Source organism: Caenorhabditis briggsae (assembly GCF_000004555.2).
Source record: "Caenorhabditis briggsae complete genome, chrI, whole genome shotgun sequence".
Taxonomy (NCBI): Eukaryota; Metazoa; Nematoda; class Chromadorea; order Rhabditida; family Rhabditidae; genus Caenorhabditis; species Caenorhabditis briggsae.
The window spans coordinates 12,877,979-12,901,378 of record NC_013489.2 but is presented as its reverse complement, the minus strand read 5'-3'; the positions used below and the strand labels follow the sequence as shown (position 1 = coordinate 12,901,378).

General features: G+C 35.7%; 7 protein-coding genes across 7 annotated transcripts; all 7 read right to left on the bottom strand.

Annotated features, from left to right (window-relative positions):
* Window positions 1–4,047: 4,047 nt before the first annotated feature.
* Window positions 4,048–4,913, bottom strand: CBG26611 (the record flags this gene model as incomplete). Its single annotated transcript, XM_045241397.1, has 2 exons — window positions 4,048–4,127; window positions 4,760–4,913. 2 exons carry the CDS (start codon window positions 4,911–4,913, stop codon window positions 4,048–4,050), a joined length of 234 nt encoding a protein of 77 aa, XP_045100150.1.
* Window positions 4,914–8,031: 3,118 nt separating this feature from the next.
* Window positions 8,032–8,694, bottom strand: CBG18853 (the record flags this gene model as incomplete). The annotated part of the gene is made up of 2 exons (XM_002646402.1): window positions 8,032–8,102; window positions 8,553–8,694. The coding sequence occupies 2 exons, from the start codon at window positions 8,692–8,694 to the stop codon at window positions 8,032–8,034; spliced, it is 213 nt and encodes a 70-aa protein (XP_002646448.1).
* A 1,249-nt stretch (window positions 8,695–9,943) lies between these two features.
* On the bottom strand, window positions 9,944–12,076 carry CBG18852 (the record flags this gene model as incomplete). Its single annotated transcript, XM_045241396.1, has 3 exons — window positions 9,944–10,000; window positions 10,489–10,955; window positions 12,073–12,076. The coding sequence occupies 3 exons, from the start codon at window positions 12,074–12,076 to the stop codon at window positions 9,944–9,946; spliced, it is 528 nt and encodes a 175-aa protein (XP_045096594.1).
* Window positions 12,077–13,589: 1,513 nt separating this feature from the next.
* CBG26610 lies at window positions 13,590–14,850 on the bottom strand (the record flags this gene model as incomplete). Its single annotated transcript, XM_045241395.1, has 2 exons — window positions 13,590–13,720; window positions 14,511–14,850. The coding sequence occupies 2 exons, from the start codon at window positions 14,848–14,850 to the stop codon at window positions 13,590–13,592; spliced, it is 471 nt and encodes a 156-aa protein (XP_045100149.1).
* A 1,134-nt stretch (window positions 14,851–15,984) lies between these two features.
* On the bottom strand, window positions 15,985–16,785 carry CBG26609 (the record flags this gene model as incomplete). Its single annotated transcript, XM_045241394.1, has 2 exons — window positions 15,985–16,157; window positions 16,254–16,785. The coding sequence occupies 2 exons, from the start codon at window positions 16,783–16,785 to the stop codon at window positions 15,985–15,987; spliced, it is 705 nt and encodes a 234-aa protein (XP_045100148.1).
* A 1,422-nt stretch (window positions 16,786–18,207) lies between these two features.
* Window positions 18,208–18,843, bottom strand: CBG26608 (the record flags this gene model as incomplete). Its single annotated transcript, XM_045241393.1, has 2 exons — window positions 18,208–18,278; window positions 18,600–18,843. The coding sequence occupies 2 exons, from the start codon at window positions 18,841–18,843 to the stop codon at window positions 18,208–18,210; spliced, it is 315 nt and encodes a 104-aa protein (XP_045100147.1).
* Window positions 18,844–20,914: 2,071 nt separating this feature from the next.
* CBG26607 lies at window positions 20,915–22,061 on the bottom strand (the record flags this gene model as incomplete). Its single annotated transcript, XM_045241392.1, has 2 exons — window positions 20,915–21,000; window positions 21,362–22,061. The coding sequence occupies 2 exons, from the start codon at window positions 22,059–22,061 to the stop codon at window positions 20,915–20,917; spliced, it is 786 nt and encodes a 261-aa protein (XP_045100146.1).
* Between the last annotated feature and the right edge of the window lie 1,339 nt (window positions 22,062–23,400).

Genomic DNA, 23,400 nt, shown 5'->3' with positions numbered 1-23,400 from the left:
AATCGAATCGTTAATAGTTGATAGATGGAAACTGTTCAAATAGAACAAAAACCAACAAATTTGCAGACACATGCAAATTTTTCTTTTGTGTTCTGAAACGGAATTAGACTTTTAAGAGGATTATTATATGGATTCTTTGGACCCAAAAGATCAGTTTCAGCTCAATTATCTCACTTTCTGTATGAAATATCGAATTACAAAAACTGGTGATATTGTAACAAACATTTTGTCAGTTGAAAGATTTCTGATATCTCTTAAAGGAACCGATATAATTGAGCTCAAAGGGAGCCGAATGCAACCGCGTAGCTGGGCTGATAGCTTGCACGTTGAGCTCAATTATCTCGGTTTCTTCTAAAGATATCAAAAGTTAGTAAAATACAAAAACGTTGGTGATATGATGATTAGCATTTTATCAGTGGAAAAACTTTTGATATCTTAAGGAACCAAGATAATTGAGCTCAAGATAAAGCTACTGGTTGAGCCACACTGTTGGTCCGTTTTTGGACTGTTTTTGATCCGTTTTACCCATATCATTTATAGTTCTTCAACGGATTTTGATGATTTTAATACCAAAATTTGTGAAATTTGCTATAATTTAATATTTTTGAAAACTTAAAAAGTCGTGAAAAACTCTAAAAGTCCTAAAGAATTTGAAATTTCTCAGAAAGCCTTTAAAATCCCCAAAAACAAATCCAAAAATTTCAAAATGTCAAAAATTCCTAAAAATTCTAATAAGTTCCAAAAATCCAGAAATGTCCCAAAAATCCCAAAAATCCAAATATTTTTAATTTTCCAATAATATCAAAAATTTAAAAATCCCGGAAATCCCGAAAATTCGAAAACCTAATAACCTCGAATATCCAAAAAAAGTTCCTAAAATCGTAGAAATCTTAAAAATCCAAAAATCTCTTTTGAAACCATTAATTAGGCTATTCTGGCCTAAAATTCCATTCTCTAATTTCTTTCTTCCGAATTTTGCGGTTTTCCAAGTTTTTCAAATTTTCACGTACACTGGGTGTGTCCTCCTGCAAGTTTCCCTTTCCCTCCCGAGACGTAAACAAATAGTACAAATGGGAAACTAGAAAACTAGAACATTTTTATGTTCTCTGCCTCTGGCGTAGGTTGGTCTAGGTGAGATGATGCCATAGGTGATAAGAGAACAATGTTTTGGAAATTTCGAAATTTTCAATTTTTTGTGAATTTCGGAGTACTGTACTTTTTGGATTACTGTACCTTGTCATGCTTATACTCATTTTGAAGCATATGATCTGTTAAATCCGAAAACTTGAAAATTCCAATTCTTCGAATATTCTGGAAACCCTAAAAATGGTTCAGAGCAAGTCTTCTGCCAAATGTCCTTTTTTTGCGGATTACTGTATTTTTATAGTTACTGTACCTAGTCATGTTTATACTCATTTTGAAGTTCAAAACCTGCTAAATCCAAAATTATATCAAATTTCAATTTTCTGAGTGTTCTGGAAACCCTAAAATTTTGTCAAAGCCACTTATCAGTCCGTTTTTGCGGATTACTGTACTTTTCCGGTTACTGTACCTAGTCATGTTTATACTCATTTTGAAGCTATTAATCTGTGAAATCCAAAAATTTTTCAATTTTAACTTTCCAAATCTTCTAGAAACACTAAAATGGGTCAGAGCAATTCATCCGTCGAATATCAGATTTTCGCAGGTTACTGTACTTTTTTGTCTACTGTATCTCTTTCTGTTTATATTCATTTTGAAGCTTCAACATGTAAAATTCAAAAATCTAAATTTCAAATTTCAAAAAATTCTGAAAATCTCTGAAAATCCGTTTCTCGCAACTCTGTGGTATTTGTATGTTCTTGTGTTTGCTTGATAACAGTTCTTGTCCAAAACTTTCTTATCAAAAAGTTTAGCTGACCTTGCCAAAAAAGAATTACTGTAGATTTGTTTTGAATGCTCACAAAATTTATTAAAGGATAATTGAATAACCAGAACAAAAATCTATGAGGTAGAGTAGAAAAAATCAACATCAACAGTGGAATTAGGATTTTCGAGAATTCGAGAAATTCTGGAATTCTCAAGAATTATAATGGACAACAAATATCACGAATCAGCTCACGGGAAGGGATTTCACCAAGATCGCAATACATGTACAGAAGGCCTGAAAGAAAATTATTTAAAAGAGCATAGAGCAATTTTCAGCCTAAAATTGGCTTCAAGTAAGAAACGGACACTTGGTGGCTCCCTGACGGTTCAATAGTATAAACATTTTCGATTGGACCATAACTCCTCTAGTTCTGGTCCAATTTTTACAAAAATTGTTCAGTTCAGCTTGTTAAGAGATTCAAAATGAGTATAAACATGACCCATTTTTCTTTAAAAAATTTGAATTTTCAAATGTAATGATGCGCCTTTAAACTACTGTCACTCTTCCCAAGTCCGTATCTCTGTTATTGCTTTAAAATGACTATAAAGAAGCTTCTATTTGCAATTCAAAAACTACAGTAACCCAGTAAGTTTAAAGGCGCATGGAAAAATTGGAAAATTTGAATTTCAAGAAAACCTAGGCGTGTTTAAACTTAATTCGAAGCTCTTGATTAGCTGAGTTGAGTACTGTAGTTTGCAAAAAATTTTGAACCAAAACTAGAAGAGTTACGGTTCATAGCCGTCAGAGAGCCGCCAATCGTCCGTTCCATACTAGAAGCCTCATCTAGGTTATTTTAACCCCTTTTTTCTGGAAAAATCATTATTCCTCAGTTAACGTTGACCTCATTTCCAATAGAGCGCACTTACTTGTAGGGTCCGCAATACAGTCATCTCTACAAATACCAATTATCGTTGCCAATAGATTATGAGAACATCGACGATGTTTATAATCCTTGACTGAAATGGAAGACGCCAGGAGGCAGAGGAGAATGGTGACTAGGAAAACGTTGCGGACGAAGCTCATCGTTTCTGGAAGATTCTGAGATTTTTTGAACAGTTTGAGGGTTTCTAGAAGGTTCTAGAAGGTTTTAAGGCTTCCAGACGCTCTTAGAAGCATTTAGAAGCATTTAGAAGCGTCCAGCAGGTCCGAGAACTTTCTAGAAAATCTAGAATCTCCTAGAAGCTTCTAGAAATTTCTCGAAACTTCTCTCCTCTTTGCTTTCCCCCTCCCTTTTATTTGGATCTCATTATCATCCTAGCACTCTTCTTATCTGAAAATTGGCTCCGCCCATTTTGTTGAAATTCCTGGAACACGGAGGAGTAGCTAGAGAGTTGGAGATTTAGAGAAAAAAGATAAAAGAACTGTAAACCGGGAGAACAGAAATCAAACTATGTATTTTGAAATTGCACGGAACCTAATTTTTTGGAAATTTGGAATTTTTGGAGAAGGCATAAAATGGAAAAAAAAATTAAAACTTGGATTTTAGAGATTTTTGGATTACTGTACCTAGTAATGTTTAGACTCATTTCGAAGCTTATAATCTGGTAAATTCGAAAATTTTCAAATTTCAACATTTCGAATTTTCTGGAATACCTAAAATGGGTCAGAGCAACGCATTCGCCATTCATCCGCCAAACGCCCGTTATTGCGGATTACTGTACTTTTTGGGTTACTTCATGTTTATACTCATTTTGAAACTCTCAACAAGCCTAATTGATTTACTCCATTTCTAGGAATTTGGGAACAGAATAATGAAGATATGAACCAAAAATTTTCTGGGGTCGACCCGCCAGACGTCCGCCATACGTCCGTTAGATTGTTTTGGGTCATGTTTATACTTATTTTGAAGCTCAGAACCTGTAAAATCCAAAAATCTAAATTTGGAATTTCAGAAATTCTCTGAAAACTTCTGAAAATTCATTTTCTCTACTCTGTGATATCTGTATTTTCTTATGTTTGTCTGATGCTGGTTCTTGTCTAAAATTTTCTTATCAACAAGATTTTGCTGAACCTGCTAGAAATGGAAGATTACTATAAATTTTTTTTTGAGATGCAACATTTTTTGAAAAAGAGATTTAAAGAGGAAAAATAGAGGTAGAACAGTAAAAATCAACAAAACAATTTTTTTTTCAAAATAATCACTCCTGATCCGGGCAACAGACATCTTTGAGTTGTTCGTTTGTGACGGTGCCTCCCAGACATACAACATTTTGGACCACTAAAAAAAATCGAGTTTTTGATTTTAAAAAAAAAAGGCTTCTAGTCAGTAACGGACGAAAGTTATATAATTCGATTTGGTTTCTTAAAAGCTTCAAAACGAGTATAAACATGACCCATTTATGCAAAATTTGAATTTTCGAATTTTGCTCTGCGCCTTTAAACTACTGTAACTCTTTCTAGTTACATATCTCTGTTGACATTAATCCAAAATTTAAAAAAAAACTGCATCAATTGATTTGGCTTGTTAAAGGCTTTGAAATGAGTATAAACAAGCCTCTATTTGCTACTCACACACTACAGTAACCCCGAAAGTTTGAAGGCGCATGGGACATTGAGATATTCAAATTCCAGAAAACCTCGGCTCGTTTATTCTCATTTTGAAGGTATTAGCTAGCTGAGTGGATTACTGTAAATTTCAATAAATTTGTACAATCCATTGGAGAGTTATGACCTAGTTTTAAGTAGAGCACGCTTAAATGCGCATGGCACCAAAAAATCAAACTCTAGGAAACCTGGGCTTGTTTATACTCATTTCAAAGCCCTTAACTAGCTGAGACGAATTCTATATTTTCAATTAATTTGGAGCACCCTTTCAAGAGTTATGACCAATTTTCGGTAGAGCGCACTTACACTTGAGGTCTCCTAGGCATTCGGATCCACAGACGTCTCCAATGTGTATCTTCAACTTTTTGTAGCATGTACGGTGTTTGTGATGATGACTTGATGACGTGGCAATTGGTGCCAGAAGTGCCAAGATGAGGAAAATCCAGAAAATGACCTTCATGGTTCTAAAAAATTTCCGAAATTGAATTAAAAATTTTTTCTTTTAATATTCAAAAGCTTAAAATTTTTTGCTTATCTCCCTGTCTGCCATTCAATTTTATACGCTTAGTTTTGTAGTTTGATTTGGGGGGGGGCGGAGCTTGTTCGACAAGTTTCAGAACATACGGCTCGAAATATGACTAGACCAGTTTTTTTTCAGAAGCTTCTCATAAATCTGTAATTTTTATCCAAATTGTTGGAATATTATTATCATTAGACTCAGCTCGGTGCAAGCTTCAAAATGAGTATAAACATGGCCTACTTTTAAAAAATCCAATTCTTCGAAAATCACCATGCTCCTCCAAATTACAGTAGGAAGTCGGCTTGTTTATACGCGTTTTGAAGCTCTTAACAAGCCAAAATAATTGATATGATTCCCAAAAAAATATGTAGCATAAATTAGGGAGATACGGATCAAAAACTGACTGTGGTCCAGCGGTCCCCTGCCAGCCGCCCGCCAGAGGTCCGTTTTGGTCCATATAAGCGCAAAGACAGTCATGTTTATACTCATTTTGAAGCCCTTAAAATGTGAGACTCAAATCTGTCCATTTCAAAACCCCTGGATCATCTGGAAATCCTAAAAAACCTAAAATAGCATTCTGTGATATGTGTATGTTCCTGTGCTTGGTCTGATAATAATGAGTCTAGGGCACAGAATTTTGACCGGTTAGACATTTTGTGAAAGTTGTCTTATCTCTAAATGTTAACTAGTCAGCAAATTTGAAAATCGGAATTGAACCCGAAAATCATCAAAAAATTTTTGGGAAAATTTATTTTATTTTAGGATTTGGTGATTCAAAAAACCTGAACGAATTCAGATGTTCTTAAGGTTTCCAAGTGGTCCAAAGATTTTGAAATTCAAAAAACCGAATTAAAAATGACATGAAATTCAAAACGAGCCCAAACATGACTACTTTAACACCAAACGGACACCTAGCGGACGTCTGGCGGACAACTAGACCCCCATGGAGTTTTTGGTCCGTATCTTCATGGTTTTCACTTCAAATTTGACGAAAACTGTATCAATAAATTAGGCTTATCAAGAGCTTCAAAACTAGTATAAACAAGCCAGGGCTTGTTATTCAAAAAGCCCACAGTAATTTAAAGGCGCATGGTGAATTTTGAAAATTCGAAAAGTTAAAAAGTAGGTCCTGTTTTTTTTAAAAGTTAAAATTAAATTTTAAAAAAAAAATTTAATTTAAAAAGTAGGTCATTTTGAAGCCTTTAACGAGCCTACAGTGCGTTTCACATTTATACGGTCACCCTAATTTAGGAGCTTAATAGGAGAACCGATGAAAATATGTATCCGGTGATTTAAAAAACGGATTCAGGATCTCAAAGCACATAGCCTTGATAATTTTCATGATGATTCCAATAAAACTGGCAAAACTGGGCCATTTTGACTGAAAATTGGATCTCTGCAAGCGTTTCATATTTATACGGTCACCTCCGGAAAAACAAGGAAAAGATATATCTTATTGTTTGGTGGCAGCCCCATGGATTGGATCTTTGCGCAGATCATTCCAAAATGGCTATTTTCCGTCCGATTTACATTTATTGTCATCCTAACAGATTTTTTTAATGAAAAATCAAATATTTCGGATTCTAAAATTTAGTCTACCTTCTGTGGAGACAGCCTTCTGGTGTGGTGTGCTTTCTCTTCGGCGAGATATCTCGAGATGGCACTTGCCCCTGGTCGTAAAAACTTCGGGGATTATCAAACGGTGTTTGCGGATCATGTCCTCCATTTCCGTAGCTAGTCATCTTTTTGAATCACAATTTTACGGAGAACGTATTACTTGAGTATTTACCATCGTTGAAAAGAGTACAGAACCGGCGGGGTGCTCAGGAATGCGATCGGTGCCGAATGGTTCGATTCGGAGCAGAAGATCAGTTCAGGACCACCAGTACATTCCAAATTTTCTCCATTTTATGTCAAACTGTACCTTCAAGATTATCAAATCAAATGGGGCTGCCACCAAACAATAAGATATATCTTTTCCTTGTTTTTCCGGAGGTGACCGTATAAATATGAAACGCTTGCAGAGATCCAATTTTCAGTCAAAATGGCCCAGTTTTGCCAGTTTTATTGGAATCATCATGAAAATTATCAAGGCTATGTACTTTTAGATCCTGAATCCGTTTTTTTAATCACCGGATACATATTTTCATCGGTTCTCCTATTATGCTCCTAAATTAGGGTGACCGTATAAATGTGAAACGCACTGTATTTGATTGGTTTAGATTTTAATGAATTATGACTAAAACTAGAGGTTCTATGATCCAAAATGTTGAGCCGCCAGAGAGCCGCTGAAGGTCTGTTTTTAATTATAGGTAATTTTGAAGCTCCAAAATGATTTCCATCTGTCTGTGTGTCTGTAAACCTTAATGTCGACTTTTTTGAAGACCATTTTAAAATATTTGAACTTTTGGGTTACTGTAGTATCCTCAATTTTGTATATTTTGAGCCTCCGAACCAACGCTCTCAATCGCCAAACGTCTATTCTTGCACATTTTGTGGTATTTGTCTTCGGCGGCTTATAATTTATGTGATAGTGAGACTGTTTGACCATTTAGACACTATTTCTTATCATAAAATGTTGCGAATTTTTGTTGACTAGTCAACAAATTTTTGGTTAACTGAACTCGGAAAGTTATAGGAAAATTTTGGGATTTTCAGAATTCAGAAGTTCGGATATTAAGAAATTCAGAAATTTAAAATTCCTAAAGTTTGGGCTAAAGCCCTTTTATGGTCTTCCCCAAAATTTCTAAAAAAAATAAACTTCAGACATCTGAAAACCATTTTCTAGCTTCTTCTGGTCCGTTTCTAAAATTTACGATACTTCTCTAAAACATTTTTATTAACATGTTTTATTGAAGGACCCCAAGGATTAAAAAGCCTAAAAAACTAAATGGATCCACAAAAATTGAGATAAACTAAATTAAAAAAAAACACACACACACACAGAAAACCATCAAAGAAAACAAACTGAAATTTACAAAATAAGACTAAAAAAAAGTTAAAACAAATTACAACTAATGAAATTAAAATCCTCGGAGTCCTTCGGCGTAGACTTCTTCTATGGGCAGCATCTAAGCTTGATCTCCGATTTTGGTACTTGTGTTCCGGAGCACGCGAGCTGCAGCATGTCTGAAAAATAGAAAGTTGAATTTAATATCATTTTGTAGATTTCGTCAAATTCAACATGTTTCTTTTTTTTAAAGTTAAACTTGGAATTTCACTTTTGAGCAGAGTTATGTGCACGTCAAGGTGGCTGTCATGCTCAGTTTAAGCTCAATTATCTCGGTTCCTAGAAAAGATATTAAAATTTTGTGAGCTGATGAAATATTGATGACAATGTGATAAACATTTTATCAGTTGACAAAATCTTGATATCTCTTAAACAAACCTAGATAATTAAGCTCAAATAGCTAGAGCTGGTTAAAAACGGACAACCAACAGACTGCTCGGTGGTTTTTGACTTGTACCTTTGTTGATTTGTATTCAAATTAGAAGAGAATAATAATATCAATCAACGTATTTTTTCAAGAGCTTCAAAATAAGTGTTTGTATTGATAAAAATTGTCAAACTCCACTTACCAGAAGCGTCGTGTTCACATGGTCCTTCACAAATCAAAAATATCATACTATTCAATTTTTTGAAGCAGCTTCTTGGGCTCCTAGCATCAGATAATATGAAAAATGCTCCAAGCAAAAAAGCCAAAACATAGAACAATTTCATTATCTGCAAAAATTTCAATTTATGATTTTTAAAACCGGGAAATTTTTAAACATTGAAAAAGGTCAAAAAATTAATTATCCAGAGCAAATTTTCAGCTTTAAAAATTCAAGAAAAAATTCTAAAACTTGAACTTACATTAGCTTTTTAAAATGGGCGGAGCCTAGAGATTTTTCTAGAAACCGCCCATTTCCTATAGAACACGGGAGATCTCTCTAGGAACTTTAAAAGATGAAAAAGAGAAAATGTGGATGACTAGACAGATAAAAATGCGAACAAAAAAGAGAAAATAAGAAACGGGCTCTCTGACAAATTCAAAGGTTCAAAAATGTTAGAAATGAGAAAAAAGGAGGATTTAGAAGAAAAGGGGATGAGAAATGAATGAAATTGATTGAAAACGGACCAAAGGCGGTCTGAAAAACATACAAAAAGTGACTGAAAATGATCAGAATTTGAAATTTCAAAATATTTCCAGTATTTCGAAAAATTTTTGGACTTTAAAATCGTGTCTATTTTTTGTAATATTTTCTAGAAATGTCTTGAAATTTGACCTTAAAATTTGGCCTCAAATCATCCAGAAACGGATGAAACACGGCTCAAAAATCGACGACTTCTGGTAAATGACTTATCTCGACTTTGAAAAATCAAACTTTGAAAAATTTATTTTATTTACTTTCAAGCATATTTATACCCATTTTAAAGATTTTGAAAAAATACGTCGATTGATATAACTTTCATGCAATGTGGATGAAAAAAAAAGGAAGATACCGGTCGAAAACCGCAAGCTGTTCATCCGCCGTTTGTCCGTTCTCTCGTTTTTCTGATATATTTTTACAATTTTTCAGATTTTCCCATTTTGCATAACTCTTTGCAGTCATTTTTCATGCATTCCAGCCATGTAGACATCTGGACATCTAGACACACAGACACCTTGTTTCGGTTAACGTGCGAAACGAAAAGGCTAGAAAACATATGAATTTCATGTTTTCTGATAACTCTGATAAGGAAAAAAATTATGGACAAAAATCATAAATTTTAAAATTTAATGTTTCTCCAATTAGGGGTTTTCAGAAACCAAAAAATCGAAATTTCTGGAAATCGCGATAATTTTATCAATTTCTTATCCGTTTTTTTTCAGTTTTTGACACTAAAAAAATAAAAATGTTTATTTTTACTTTAGAAATAGTGCGACTAATAAATATAAATAGGTGAAAATTGATCGAAAAAAAAGTAAGAAAAAAGAATTTGAAATTTAAATTTTTGCCAAGTCAAGATTTGCGCCAAGTCGACCAAGTTCTGCACGGACTGCCTGAAAATTTGAAAGTTCGATATTCAAGATTTTTAAACTTGGTAACGGACCAGAAACGATCCAAAAAAGGTCAAAAACAAGCCGAAAACGGTCCAAAAAGCCGGCTTGGCTGACCCTGTCATAGTTTCTTTCAGGATCATAGCCTTCAGCCCAAATAAATTAGATATGATAGATCTTGAGGAGTACTACAACATTATTTAACTTTGATTACTGTACCTTGTCTATGAATAAAGTGACAAGTGAAAAACTATTTGAGCTACGCGGACATAGCCGAGCTCAAGACTGGTTTGTGGCTTGTAACTTTGTTCAAAGACAAGCTACAGTTTTCTAAATTTTATCATTTTGTAGAACTCGTTAAATTCTATAAGATCAAGTTTAGGTGGTCTAGAAATCTTGATTCTAAAAGGAAACTATGGTAGAGACACCTAAGGACGGTTTTTGTCCCGGTTTGGATCCGTTTTCAAGTACACTTCACAAATAAGATCTACCTGAATATCCCGTTCAACTTGTTCTTTCAATTGCATTGCAGTTGCCAGCAATTGAATATTGGTTTCTGCTTCCAGAATCGCCTTTTCATATTCCCTATTAACCCGATTCAAATTCAACAGCTTCACATTCCAATAAAACATCTGAACATCATTCAACTTGACCAATTCATCATCCGCGGTGAACAATTGACATCCAAGATCAAATTTTCGAATTACCGCATTTATAGAATTGAATGTCCATGCTTCAGCTACACTCATTTTGAATGAGTTCATTGTGAATTTTCTAGTGATTTCCGATGGAATATCCGATGGGAATTTGCTGAGAAGCTTGAGTTGAACCATGTGAACGGCCACATAGCGTTCCTGGTTTCTGGAGACTGCTGGGAGTTGGAGGCCATCAATTGTTACCCAATCCCAAGCGGAGAGGGTTGAGATTAAGGCCTCGGTGCCATGAGAAGGAATAGATACTGGATTTTTGGTTGCAGTCTGGAATTTTTTTATGCGTCTTTAACTTTTTTTTAGTGACTCTAGCAAATAGGGGCCTGCTTATATTCATTTGAATTCTATAAACTAGCCAAGTCGGACCATAAACTTTGGACCAAAACTAGATAAATAAATGGTCCACATTTTTTGAAAATTGTAGAATATGACTCAGCTAACCACGAGCTTCACAACGAGTACAAACATAACCTCTTTTTTCAATTTTTTTCGAATTTTCGGTGTTCCATGCGCCTTTAAACTTTTTGAGCTAATATGGTCTTGTGTATACTCATTTTGAAGCTCTTAACAAGCCAAGTCAAACGGTATAACTTTCCTAAAACTTGAACCAAAACTAGAGGAGTTATGGTCCAGAATATTTTTGGAATTGAGCCGCCCAACGCCCGGTTTTTCACTGGAAGCTTCATTTTGGTCAGTTTTAAAAATTATTTTACAATTAAAACTAGCTGAGATACGGGCCAAAAACCGTCCAGAATTCATTTGCCGTTGATCCGTCGATCGTCCGTTTTTGCTATATTTCAAAGCTTTTCTAGACATATGGACATCTAGACACACAGAATTTTTTTTTGCAATAAACGTACGAAATGAAAAAGCTAGAAAACACATGAATTTCATGATTTCTGATAACTGATAAGAAAGAAATTATGATCAAAAATCAGAACTTTCGAACTGAGAATTTTTGAAAATAGGGTTTTAAAGAGATCAAAAAAATGGAAGCAATCGTTGAGCCGTTTTTCATCCGTTTCTGATGAAATACAGATTTCGGGACATTTCTAAAAAACTTTCAGGAATCTGGATATCTGGAAATATCCAACCTTTCTAAATTTGATCGTTTTTCAGCTAATTTTTCATCCGTTTCAAGCTCATTTTCTACTTCAAAATCATAGAAAAATTCAAAAACTCACTTCATTTTCACGATTTACGGTCTCTGGAGAGGGAGAAATTGATACCCAACCATCTAAATCAATTTTCGAGCTCTCGGATTTTGTTTCCTTGGCATTTGAGGAAGATGTAGTGTCCATGAAAACGTATTGAGAGGAAAAAGGGGGGCCCAGATGTCCCTCTCCTTCTTCTATCGATCTTTACCCATATTTAATTCATGAATTCTGCATATGAAATGCATTGAAAACCTTATTCCAGTTGAATTCAAAATGTCTGAGCTAGTATATTTAAATTTCAAATATTTTTTTCTTTATTTTTAGGTTTACGCCCACCCTATAAGTCCATTTTAATCTCAATTATCTCGAATTCTATAAGAAATATCGAAAATCTGTCAACTGGTGAAATATTACTGATAATGTGATAAATATTTTATCAGTTGACACCTTTTTGATATCTCTCATAGGAAGCAAGATAATTGAGAATGATTCTAGTTGCTCTGGAAGCCTCTTTAAAATGGGTTACTGTAGTTTTAACTTAAAAATGTATTTGAAAATCGCATCATAATTTTTGAAATTGTAAATAATCAATGCGGAAATACCATACTCCAGGAAATTTGCCATTTTTTCATGATAAACAGGAAATGTAAATATTGAAAATGATGTCTAAAGGTTAGATTTATCTAGAAATGTCTGAAAAAAAATATTTTGATTAAAATTTCCTTTTTTCTAGTCTGAAAATGTCATTTTCAGCTTCCTAAATCACAGTTCAGATTCTGAAATTCTGAAGTTCCGGGATTCTAAAATTCTAGAATTCTAAAACTCTAGGGGTTTAGCGTTCTAGGGTTCTAAGAAATTAGGATTCTAGAATCCTGAGATTTTGAATTTTCAACTTTTCGAATTTCTGAATTTCTGAATTTCCAAGTTTCTGAATTTTTTACCCACGAAAAATGTAATAGAAAGAGAAAAAGAAGCACACTCGGAGGCCGTACACAAGTTCGGGATCTCAGAATCTCAGAATCTCAGAATATCAGAATCTCAGAATCTCAGAATCTCAGAATCTCAGAATCTCAGAATCTCAGAATCTCAAAACTTTCGTCCGATCAAAAACCCAAATCTTTTTGTCAGAAGACGTCAGAGAAGTCAATCAGAATACAATCAGAAGTAGTCTGAATTCATGAAAACGCGAAAAAGCTGAAATTTGATTTTTGAACCTTGGAACTCGCTCTGAAAATTTTTATTTCATTCGCTCTGGAAAATTTGATTTATTGGGAACTATAAAATTCTTTAACAGCTTTTCGAGATTAAAAAAAGCCAAATTTTAAATTTTGGGTTCAATTGGGTCATAATAAAACAAAAAATGAAGAAAAAAGTAGTAGAATTTCTATGAAAACACAAACCTGAAACTCTGGAAGCAAGAAAAAATCTAGAAGAAGACGCCGAAAGATCCCTGCAATGGAAGGGCCCATATCTCGATTTTTGTAAAAGATAACAAGAATTTGTCAACTGATAAAATTTCACTGATAATGTGATAAACATTTTGCTAGCTGACCACTTTTCAATATCTCTTACAGTAACCGAGATAGAGGCTCTTCTAATACAGGTTAAAAGGAGAATGAGGTCAGAGAGAAACAGGAAACTAGGGGTCCAAAAAAGTGGGACGAGAATTGGAATGAGAAAATTTGAAAACAAGGAAAAACAACATAAAGGACTACTGTAGATGATTTAAATTGGAAAATTATGAAAACTAAACAACTTTTCCATCCACCAAACCGATCCGATCGGATTTCGGGCAACAAATAAATTCAATGGTGCGTCCATCATTTTTTCGTTTCCGCATCCGGCTAGCGGGAAATCTGAAAAATTGATCTTAAGAAAATATAAGGAAATTCAGGAGAAAAAACCAAAAAAATCCCAAAAAGGGACATTAAGCATTTATAACACCCTATCTAGACTGTAAAAGAAGGTCCCTAACATGGATTCATTTTATCTCGGTTCCTGTAAAAGATATAAAAAGGTTGTCAACTAACAAAATGTTTCACAATATCAGTTATATTTCACCAGTTGACAATTTTCGGATATCTCTTACAGGGACCGAGATAGGTAGGGTCAAAGGTAACGGTTTCCGGTTATCCGGGGACTTAACGTTTTAATGAAATCTTTAGAATTGTTTGAAGATAGGGTAGATTTTAAGAAGATCCTTAACGATTGGGTCTCGCAAAAAGGTAAAAACTCGGTTTTCAATTTTGAGCTCTTAAAAAATATGAGCCTTTTAAGGAACCCCTTTACCCTCCTTCGAGAATCTTCTTCAAGGATTCACCGTCAATGCTCTGATTGTAGCTCACTCTAAACGTGTAGTTTGAGCTCAATTATTTCGGTTCCTCTCAAAGATATGACAAAGTTGTCAACTGATAAACTGTTAACTATTATATTATAAACATTTTATCAGTTGACACATTTCTGATATCTGTCATTGGAGCTGAGATAATTTGGCTCAAACTAGACAGGGTTGGGGGGGGGGAGGCTTAAAATACAGGTTTTACGGTACATTTAACGATCTTTAAAGCTCTCTTTTAGCAACATTTTTAGCTGCCTTTAACACAATTTCAACACCCTAAGAATTGGAAGAAAGTCCCAAAGACTCACGCAGCTCATATTTGGGACATCTCTCTCCACAAACATCTCGAATCCGTTTCTCCAAACCATCCATACATTCCTTGCCATCCTCTCCGATTTTGGTCCTCCATCCCTTTTTAATATTCCTGCTCATCTGGGTGAGAAGTGCCGGTTGTTGTGTGAAGAGCAAAACTTGGAACTGGACCTCAGACGGTGCATTTTTGAAAAAGTCCACGGGAGATTGATGGGGATTAGCGCTCGCTGACTCTATGTCGTTGTCATAGCTCACTTCTTTGTCATAATCGTAGAGCAATTGGGACGGAGCACATTGAGCCAGGATAGGGAGCAGGAGCAATAAAATGAGATTCATCTGGAAGTTTGGAGGTCAAAATTGGAAACCAAGGAGCCAGAAAAAAAAGCAGGAAAAACCGGAAGTGGCGTAAAGACCCGACGGCGCCCAAATGTTTCTCTTTTTGAGCCCTTTGAGCCGACAAAAAAGAGCAAGAGTGTAATAAATGTGTAGAGACGCAGAGAAAGGGCTTGGGAACCCGAGGGGTCAGGGTGATGGATGGCAACCGGGGGTTAAGGGAAAGGGTATTTTTAGAAAAAAAGGATTGCTAGGTTTTGGTATTCCAGGGATTCTTGAATTCTAGGGTTCTAGGATTCTAGGATACTAGGATTTTAGAAATCTCAGATTCTAGATCAAAGAATCCTTGAATCCTAGAATCTCTAGATCAAAGTATCTTAGAGTCCTAAGGACTACTGTACCTAATTTTTTTATGCATGGAAAAATGAGAAAGGGTCAGTTTTTCTATATTTTCTGTTTCCTAGTATACACATGAAAATAGGAAATAAGGAAAAAAGGCAAGCTTTTTGGTGACGGACGTCCGGCGGGCGCTTGGCGACTGAGTAGCCAACGCATGCTAGGCGATCGTTTGAAGGACCGCGCCAAAGACGGGTGATTAGCGAGTCAAGGGCGGCTCATAATAAATCCTGATTCAGAATTTTTGAGATTAAGAGATTCTAGGATTCTATGATTCTAGGATTCAAGGATTCAAGGATTCAAGGATTCAAGGATTCAAGGATTCAAGGATTCAAGCATTCAAGAATTCAAGGATTCAAGGATTCAAGGAATCGAGGATTGGTCGTCCGACGTGGAGGATTTGACATGTGGAATATCTGAAAATCGTAAAATCAGAAAAAATCAGACAATTTTTAACAGGTTTTAGGGACATTTTTTATTAACAAGGTTTGAAAAAGGAACAAGAAAAGTTTAGGAAGAGGATGTAGGAATATGAGAAGTTGGAGGTCAAGAAGAATAGAGGTATTTCAGAAACTGTGAGGTAAATAAAGAAAAATCATAGTACAGAAGTTCACAAAACAAGGAATTCAGAAAATCCAAAATTTCGGAAATTCAGAAAATTGAAAAAAATCAGAATCTGGAGGGAAGAGAAGTGAGAAATTTTCGAAAAACCAGAAAAAAAATTCGGGAATTCAACTGCGTTCAGTCCATCTCGTCCTGGCAACAGAGGAGTCGAATCCGGTTCTTGGTGAGACATTCGTCCTCGTTGAACTTGGTGCATGTGTTAGCGATGGCGGAAAAAAAAATTATAAAAGCAAATAGAGCAATTTTAAGCTTGAAAACGGATAACCGACGGACGAAGGATGGAGGTGGCTCTTACTAGGGAAGTCTTTTGTCAGTTCAAAAAATTAAGGAGACTTTCAAATGCAAAATGGCTGGAAATTCAAATTTAAGAAAGAAAAATCACTCACTGGTCCAATATAAAGCCCATTCACATGCTGGAGTCCCGCAAAACTCTTCGATGCTCTTGTCTCTGTCCTCAAGACATTTTTTCACACTGGCATCCCGTCTTTCAGCTCCTTGATTCATTGCTGCGGTAGGATGAAAACTGATGAAATGTTTTTTGTACCGCATCATCTCTCTTTGAACATCTTGGGAACTGTTGAAATGACAGAGTTTCAGAATGTCAAGGTCATCACGGTTCTTTTGATCAGTGAGGATTTCGATGACGTCTCCTGGAGCAATGGAGTCGCTTCGAGCATTGAAGGCAAGGATTGCAGTTGATGAAGAAGGGGCTGAAGGTGCTGGAGTTTCTGAGGATGGAGATTTGGAGTCGATGTTGGATGGTACAGAATGAGTGGGCGTTGATGGCTCTACGGCTCCAGAATCGGAGGCATTTTCCGCTCTTTTCAAAGTTCCTGTCACCGTTTGAATCGTGTTAACCATGAATATGGGCAAGATGATTAGAAGGGAAAGTCCTGGAGGAAATCGCACATCGACCATTGTTAAAACGCTGAAAAAAAAAGAGTTGAAAAATTATTTATTAGGATCTTCATGAGCAATTCGAAGAATTCACAAAATTACCCAATATGTGAGGAGCCTATTAATATTGAGCCAATTTATCTCGGTTCCTGTAAGCGATATAAAAACATAGTCGACTGACAAAACATTTATCACAGTATCAGTAACATTTTATCAGTTGATTACTTTTTGACAGCTATCACAGTAACCGGGATAGATAAGCTCAAAGTTGAACGGTAGGGGGTTCTTTCAATTGCAGTGTTTATTGTACGATTTCGGATGGAGCGTTCAACTTTGAGCCAATTTATCTCAGTTCCTGTGAGAGATGTCAAAAAGTGGTAAACTAACAAATTGTTTATCACATTATCAGCAATGTTTTATTAGTTGACTACTTTATGATATGTCTCACATGAATCGAGATAATTTAAGTTGAAGTTAAGGAGAGAAAACTCATACAACAATTTGATTGTTCTCATTAGAGCGCATTTTCAATACTTGAATGTTATTTCACTAGATAATAATGTACTACAAAACAAATTTTGAAATTTCCTATTATTCAATATAAAAACAATAACAATTGAGCAAAAATTAGGAGAGTTATGGGTGATCAAACTTTGGGGAGCCTAAACTTTTTTTTTGGAAAAATTAAAAAATTTTAAGTTTCTAGAAAATTGAGAAAAAATGGGAAACTAATGAAAGGTAAGACTGACACCTGGATATTTACACTGCATTTATAGCTATAGTTTGTGTGTGAAGAAGGGGGCGGGGCCTAGTTAGGCTCCGCCCACAAACACCCTGACCAAACAAACATAGCTGACTAGGCGGGGGGTCAAGGGAAAATAAAAAATGTTTCGAAGGAGAAAAAAAAAAAGAAAGATAAGAACAGTAGAAAAAATGGAAAGAAGAAGAAGAAAAATCTGCCCAACTCTTGTCCAAACCTTGTCCAAAAAATTCTGCCACGTGACTTATCTTTATGGGGACTTCTGGAACTTTCTAGGGACCTTTAGAACAGTGGTTTCTCCAAAAAATGACTCATCACTTCTTGTTTCATCATTTATGTTATCACTGCTAGTCAAGACAGACGCCCACTGTTGTTTTTGTGAGTACTCACAACCAGAGAACATTATCGGGGGACCAAGAGGTTTAGAAAGCTCCAGAAGATTCTGAAAGTGTCACCATCTAGCTGAAAAGGTTCAGAAAATTCTAGAAGGGTTTAGAAGCTTCTAGAGACTCTTTATATTTCATTAACCTGAAATTAAACTTCAAAAGAAAAAATAACGGTGTTAAAACATTTATTTTCAAATCTAGATACTTGACATTTCAAAATAGAGGTAATGGAAAAGGACGAGGTATTGGAGGTAACGGAGAAAAAGACATTAAATGCAAAACATTAATAAATTGCAATTAATTTGGGCAACAAAGTTCCTGGAAAACTTTCTCATTCAGGTGGGTGCGGCAGGCCAATGGAGCAAGATCTGAAATTTGAAACAAATTCATTAGAATTTCTAAAAAAGAACCAAAAAAGCTATCAACTAGAAAAATGTTTGAAATGAAATTTTACATATTTTTATAGTTTACAAAAAATGAATAGCTTTTTTAGTTTTGGAGATATGCGAATTTAAAGAAGCGGAGAGGTACACCACCCATCTAGGTGTCAGGAATCGATGTCTCTTTAAAAGCGCATATCTCAAAAACTAGAAAAGCTATCTAAAATTTAAAAACTAATAAAATGTGTAAAATCAAATTTAACACATTTTACTAGTTGACACCTTCCTTGTATCTTGGAAATCACTTACATCCGGATTTGCACTCGGTTACTTCTCCACAAGTGCCTAAGATTTTTAGACGGATTTTAGAGCCACAATTTTGTGGGACCAGCGGCTCGATTTGCTCTTTTTTCAGTTCCTCCAAAACTTCCAAGGCTTCAGGCTGGAATTTCTCCAGAACGGCTTCCAGTTCCTTGAGCTCATTTTCCGAATGCAAAGCTGAGATTGGAATGATGACTGCGAGGAAGATACAGAAGGCCACGTGCAATTTCATTTCTCTGAAAAAATGGAAAATTGAGGTTCAGAATCCCTGGAAAAATTGTGAAGTCTAGAAAAAGTGGGCCTCTCAACCCTAGAGCAGACGGAGCCCGAGCAGTTCGCTCCTCCCGTGCCTGGCACGGCGAGGCTCCGCCCACAAAACAGACGCCCCCAAACAAAGATGCACTCTTATTTTGTGCTCTGAAATGTGTGCTCCGTGGAAAAAAAAAGAAATAAATAGGAGAAGAAGAAGAGGAAGAGGAGTAGGACAAAGTTCCCAGGAGAAGATAGAAAAAAAAGAGATGCTATCTTCTAGGACACTAGACACATTCAGAATGTGTGATTAACTGGAAAAGGGGGCATGGAGTGGGGAGAAAAAGAAGGTCCTGGAAAAATGGGGATTTCAGAATCTCAGAGTTTCAGAATCCTAGAATCTTACAATTTCAGAATTTTCGCGATTTTCAGAAATACAAACGATTCCAAAAGTAAAATTATTTATTAACAAAGAAAATACACAAGAATTTCTAATGCAATTTTATTTCCTCTCCATGATCAAAAATTAGGAAGCCAGAAGCCGGACCATCATTTGAGGCATCTGAGGTTGTTGGGCAACAAATTTCCTTCAGAAGCTTCTCGTCGATTTTTTCTTTATTACAGAGGAGGCCTAGAAGATCTGAAAAAAGAAACATTGCCGGTTCTCCGTTTTGACCCCAAACATGACCTTTAAGCTCAATTATCTCGGTTCCTATAAGAGATATCAAAAAACGGTCAACTAATAAAATGTTTAGCACATTATCAGTAACATGTTATCAGTTAACAACATTTTGTGAACTATTACAGTAACCGTGATAATTGATTTCAAATGCAAGCTACCGGTTGGGCAAGTTGAAGCAACTTCAGCTCAATTATCTCGGTTCCATTGAAAGATATCAAAAAGTGCTCAACTAACAAAATGTTTATCACGTTATCAGTAATATTTTATTAATCAACAAATTTTTGATATCTTTTATAGCAGCCGAGATAATTGACCTCAAAGTTTACTTACCGTTTTCTTGGCAAGAGGATCCGCAAATAATAAGTGCTCTTCTGTTCAAAGCTGCATGGCAGGACCCTTGAGTTTTTGAAGGTTTTGTGGAATTTGCTGAAGACGTTGGAAACCCGGGAATCCCAAAAACAAAGGTTAGCAGAAGGACCAGAAGGACGATTTTCATCTGCAAGAAAGTGGAAATTTTGTGGGGGAAAGAAAAAATACTGGAAAAAATTGAACTTGCTCTCTTGAGCCTAATTATCTCAATTTCTGTGAAAGATATCAAAAAGGAGCCAACTAACAAAATGTTTATCATATTGTCAGTAACATTTTATCAGTTGACAGATTTTTGATACCTTTTATAGGAAGTGAGATAATTGAGCTCCTTCCTTAGCTCCTCCCACTTCTTGTTTACTCCACCCCGGGGATAACCTTTAGGTAATAGATGCGGAGGAGGAAGGAGGATAGAGATAATTCAACTTTTTGTGACAAAGAGGTTTTTCTTTCTTCTATCTCTTTTGAAAAAAGAGGAAGAAAAAGATCCTATCTATTTTGGAATAAAAGATAGAAAAATCGGAAAAAAGAGAGGAAAAGAGGAACCTCGCAACTTCAAGCTCAATTATCTCGGCTCCTGTCAACCCTACTCAAAAATTGTAAACTGTGAAAATGCGTAAAATTTAATTTTACACATTTTGTTAATTTACCGAAATTGAATATCTTTTTTAGTTTTCGAGATATGCGCCTTTAAACAGACAAAGCCTCGCGAGTCAAGATGGTGGTGTTCTTCTGCGTCTCTTTAAAGGCGCATATCCCAAAAACTAAAAAGCTATTAAATTTCTCATTTCTGAAATCTGAAAATGTATCTGAAATTTGAAGAAAACGAAATAATTTAACATGTTTATCAATTTATTGAAAAAAAGAGGTAGAGAAATAAATAAATAGAGGACCACTGGAATTTTCGGAGGTAAGGGGCCAAGAGGTAACGGGCGAAGAGGCAGAAAAAAGATATTGAGAAACGACAGAAACTACAAAACTAAAAGAAAATCGGACAAAAAATTATTTATTGTCCGTTTGGGCAGCAAATGGCACGAATGGTGTGCGGCTCGAGCTCCGGTGCCTCCTCCTGGCAGGCAACATTTATGAGTACTGAAAAACAAGATTTTAAGAGTTTAGGAGTCAAGATAGCTAAAAATAGTTGATTAAGAAAATGTGTAAAATAAAATTCTACACATTTTTGTAGTTAACAACTTTTTGATAGCGTTTTTCGTTTTCGAGATATGTGCCTTTAAAGAGACAGGGTCGCCAGCAACCGGTTAGTGGGAGATTGTCCCTTTAAAGGCGCATATCTCAAAAACTAAGAAAGCTATTTATTTTTGGTAAACTAACAAAATGTGTGAAATTGAATTTTACACATTTTCATAGTTTAAAATGTTTGGGTAGCGTTTACAGGAGCCTAGATAATAGAGCTTAAATGCTGTATTTTCAGAAAATTCTAGAAAAAACTCACGCCGCTTGTACTTTTGTTGGCACTCTCCATGGCAAACCTTCTTGATTTGGCCAGGAAGCGCCTGAAAGCACTGGAAGGATCCATAGATGGCCGGCTTCTCGCTCAGCTTCTTTTCCGTCGTCCATTGGACATACGGCTTGGTGACCTCCTCGAACGTACGACGAAAGTTTGGTTGGTTCTTCTTGAGGATCATGAAGAAGTCGGCGAGCGTTGGAATATCCACAGAGAGCCCGCGGAAACGGATTCGGTCGGAGGTGTCGGCCACATAGGCTGCTTGTGCTTGGACTCGGGCGGCTTGTTCGGCTTTTCTTTGGAGGAGCTCGTCCTTTGGAAGTAGACCTTCCAGATACTCGGCTGGTGCGTAGGGTGGGAAGGCCTGGGTGGAGAGGGTCGCAGAGGTCATTGGGACAGCGGTGGAGACTTCAGATTCTGAAGATGACGATGGGATCTTAGAGGTAGAGAAGGATCCAGAAGATTCCGAAGACGACGAAGATGGTTTCATGGTAGCGGAGGAGGAGGAGGCGGACATGGAGGCAGTTTCTGGAGATTCCGATGACGGAGAAGTCGAGTTGAAGGTTCCATTGACAGCTTCTGGGGATGGTAGGAGCGGTTCCGATGGATTGGAGGGCTCCTGGAAAGCTTCAGAAGACCCTGACGCCACAATGGTGAGGGCCAACAAGATCAGAATCTTCGAACGCATTCTGAAAAAAGAGAAGAATGAGAAAAGTTAAGACAACAGATGACTTCAAGGAATTCAGAAGTTTCGAATTACAGAATCTCGAAATCTCAGAATCTTGAAATCTCAGATTCTCAGAATCTCAGAATCCCAGAATCTCAGAATCTCAGAATCTCAGAAATTCAGAAATTCAGAAATTCAGAAATTCAGAAATTCAGAAATTCAGAAATTCAGAAATCCAGAAATTCAGAAATTTAAAAATTCAAACAAAAATCAAAAATTCAGAAATTCGATTTTCAGGAAAATTTAAAAATCCCAAGCAATTGGAAAAACTGACGGGACACTAAACGAAGCGGAGTATTTAACCCCCCCCCCCCCCCCCCATGTTTTCAGGCTCCGCCCACTTTTAGGCTCCGCCCAGCAAGAAGAGGAGAAATAGAAACTCTTTTTATGAAAGACATGTTTCTTTTTCTTCTTATTGCGAAAAAAAATTTTTTTCAGATAAAATCTTTTGAATTACTCATAATTGACATTTATAACGGAAATTCGAATCTGAAGAGATTTTCAGCGTTATCAGATATCGTATTTCCTGTTTACGGAATCTCAGAATTTGAGATTTTAGATGTTTCAGAATCGAATTTCCTGTTTTGCTGAATATCAGAATTTCCGGATCTAGAGATTCCAAAATATCAGAATTTCAGAATTTCAGGATTTCAGGATTTCAGAATTTCAGAATTTCAGATTTCAGATTTTCAGATTTTCAGAATATAGGAATTTTAGATTTTCGGATTTCTAAATTTTCAGAATTTCAGAATTACAGATTATAGATGTTTTAAAATCGAAATTCCTGTTTTGCTGAATTTCTGAATTTCAGAACTTCGAAACTTCAGAATCTATGATATTCAGAATCTAGCAATTTCAGAATCTCAGAATCTCAAAATCTCAGAATCTCAGAATCTCAGAATCTTCGAATTTCAGAATTTGAGAACCTGGGAGTTCAAAATTTCCGAATTTCAGAATCTAGGAATTTCAGATTTTTAGATTTACAGCATTTCAGATTTTCAGGATTTCAGAATTTCAAAATTTCAGAATTTCAGCATTTCAGAATTTCAGCATTTCAGAATTTCAGGATTTCAGATTTTAGATTTTCAGGATTTCAGAATATAGGAATTTTAGATTTTCGGATTTCTAAATTTTCAGAATTTCAGAATTACAGATTTTAGATGTTTTAAAATCGAATTTCCTGTTTTGCTGAATTTCTGAATTTCAGAACTTCGAAACTTCAGAATCTACGATATTCAGGATCTAGCAATTTCAGAATCTCAGAATTTCAGAATTTCAGAACTTCAGAATTTCAGAATCT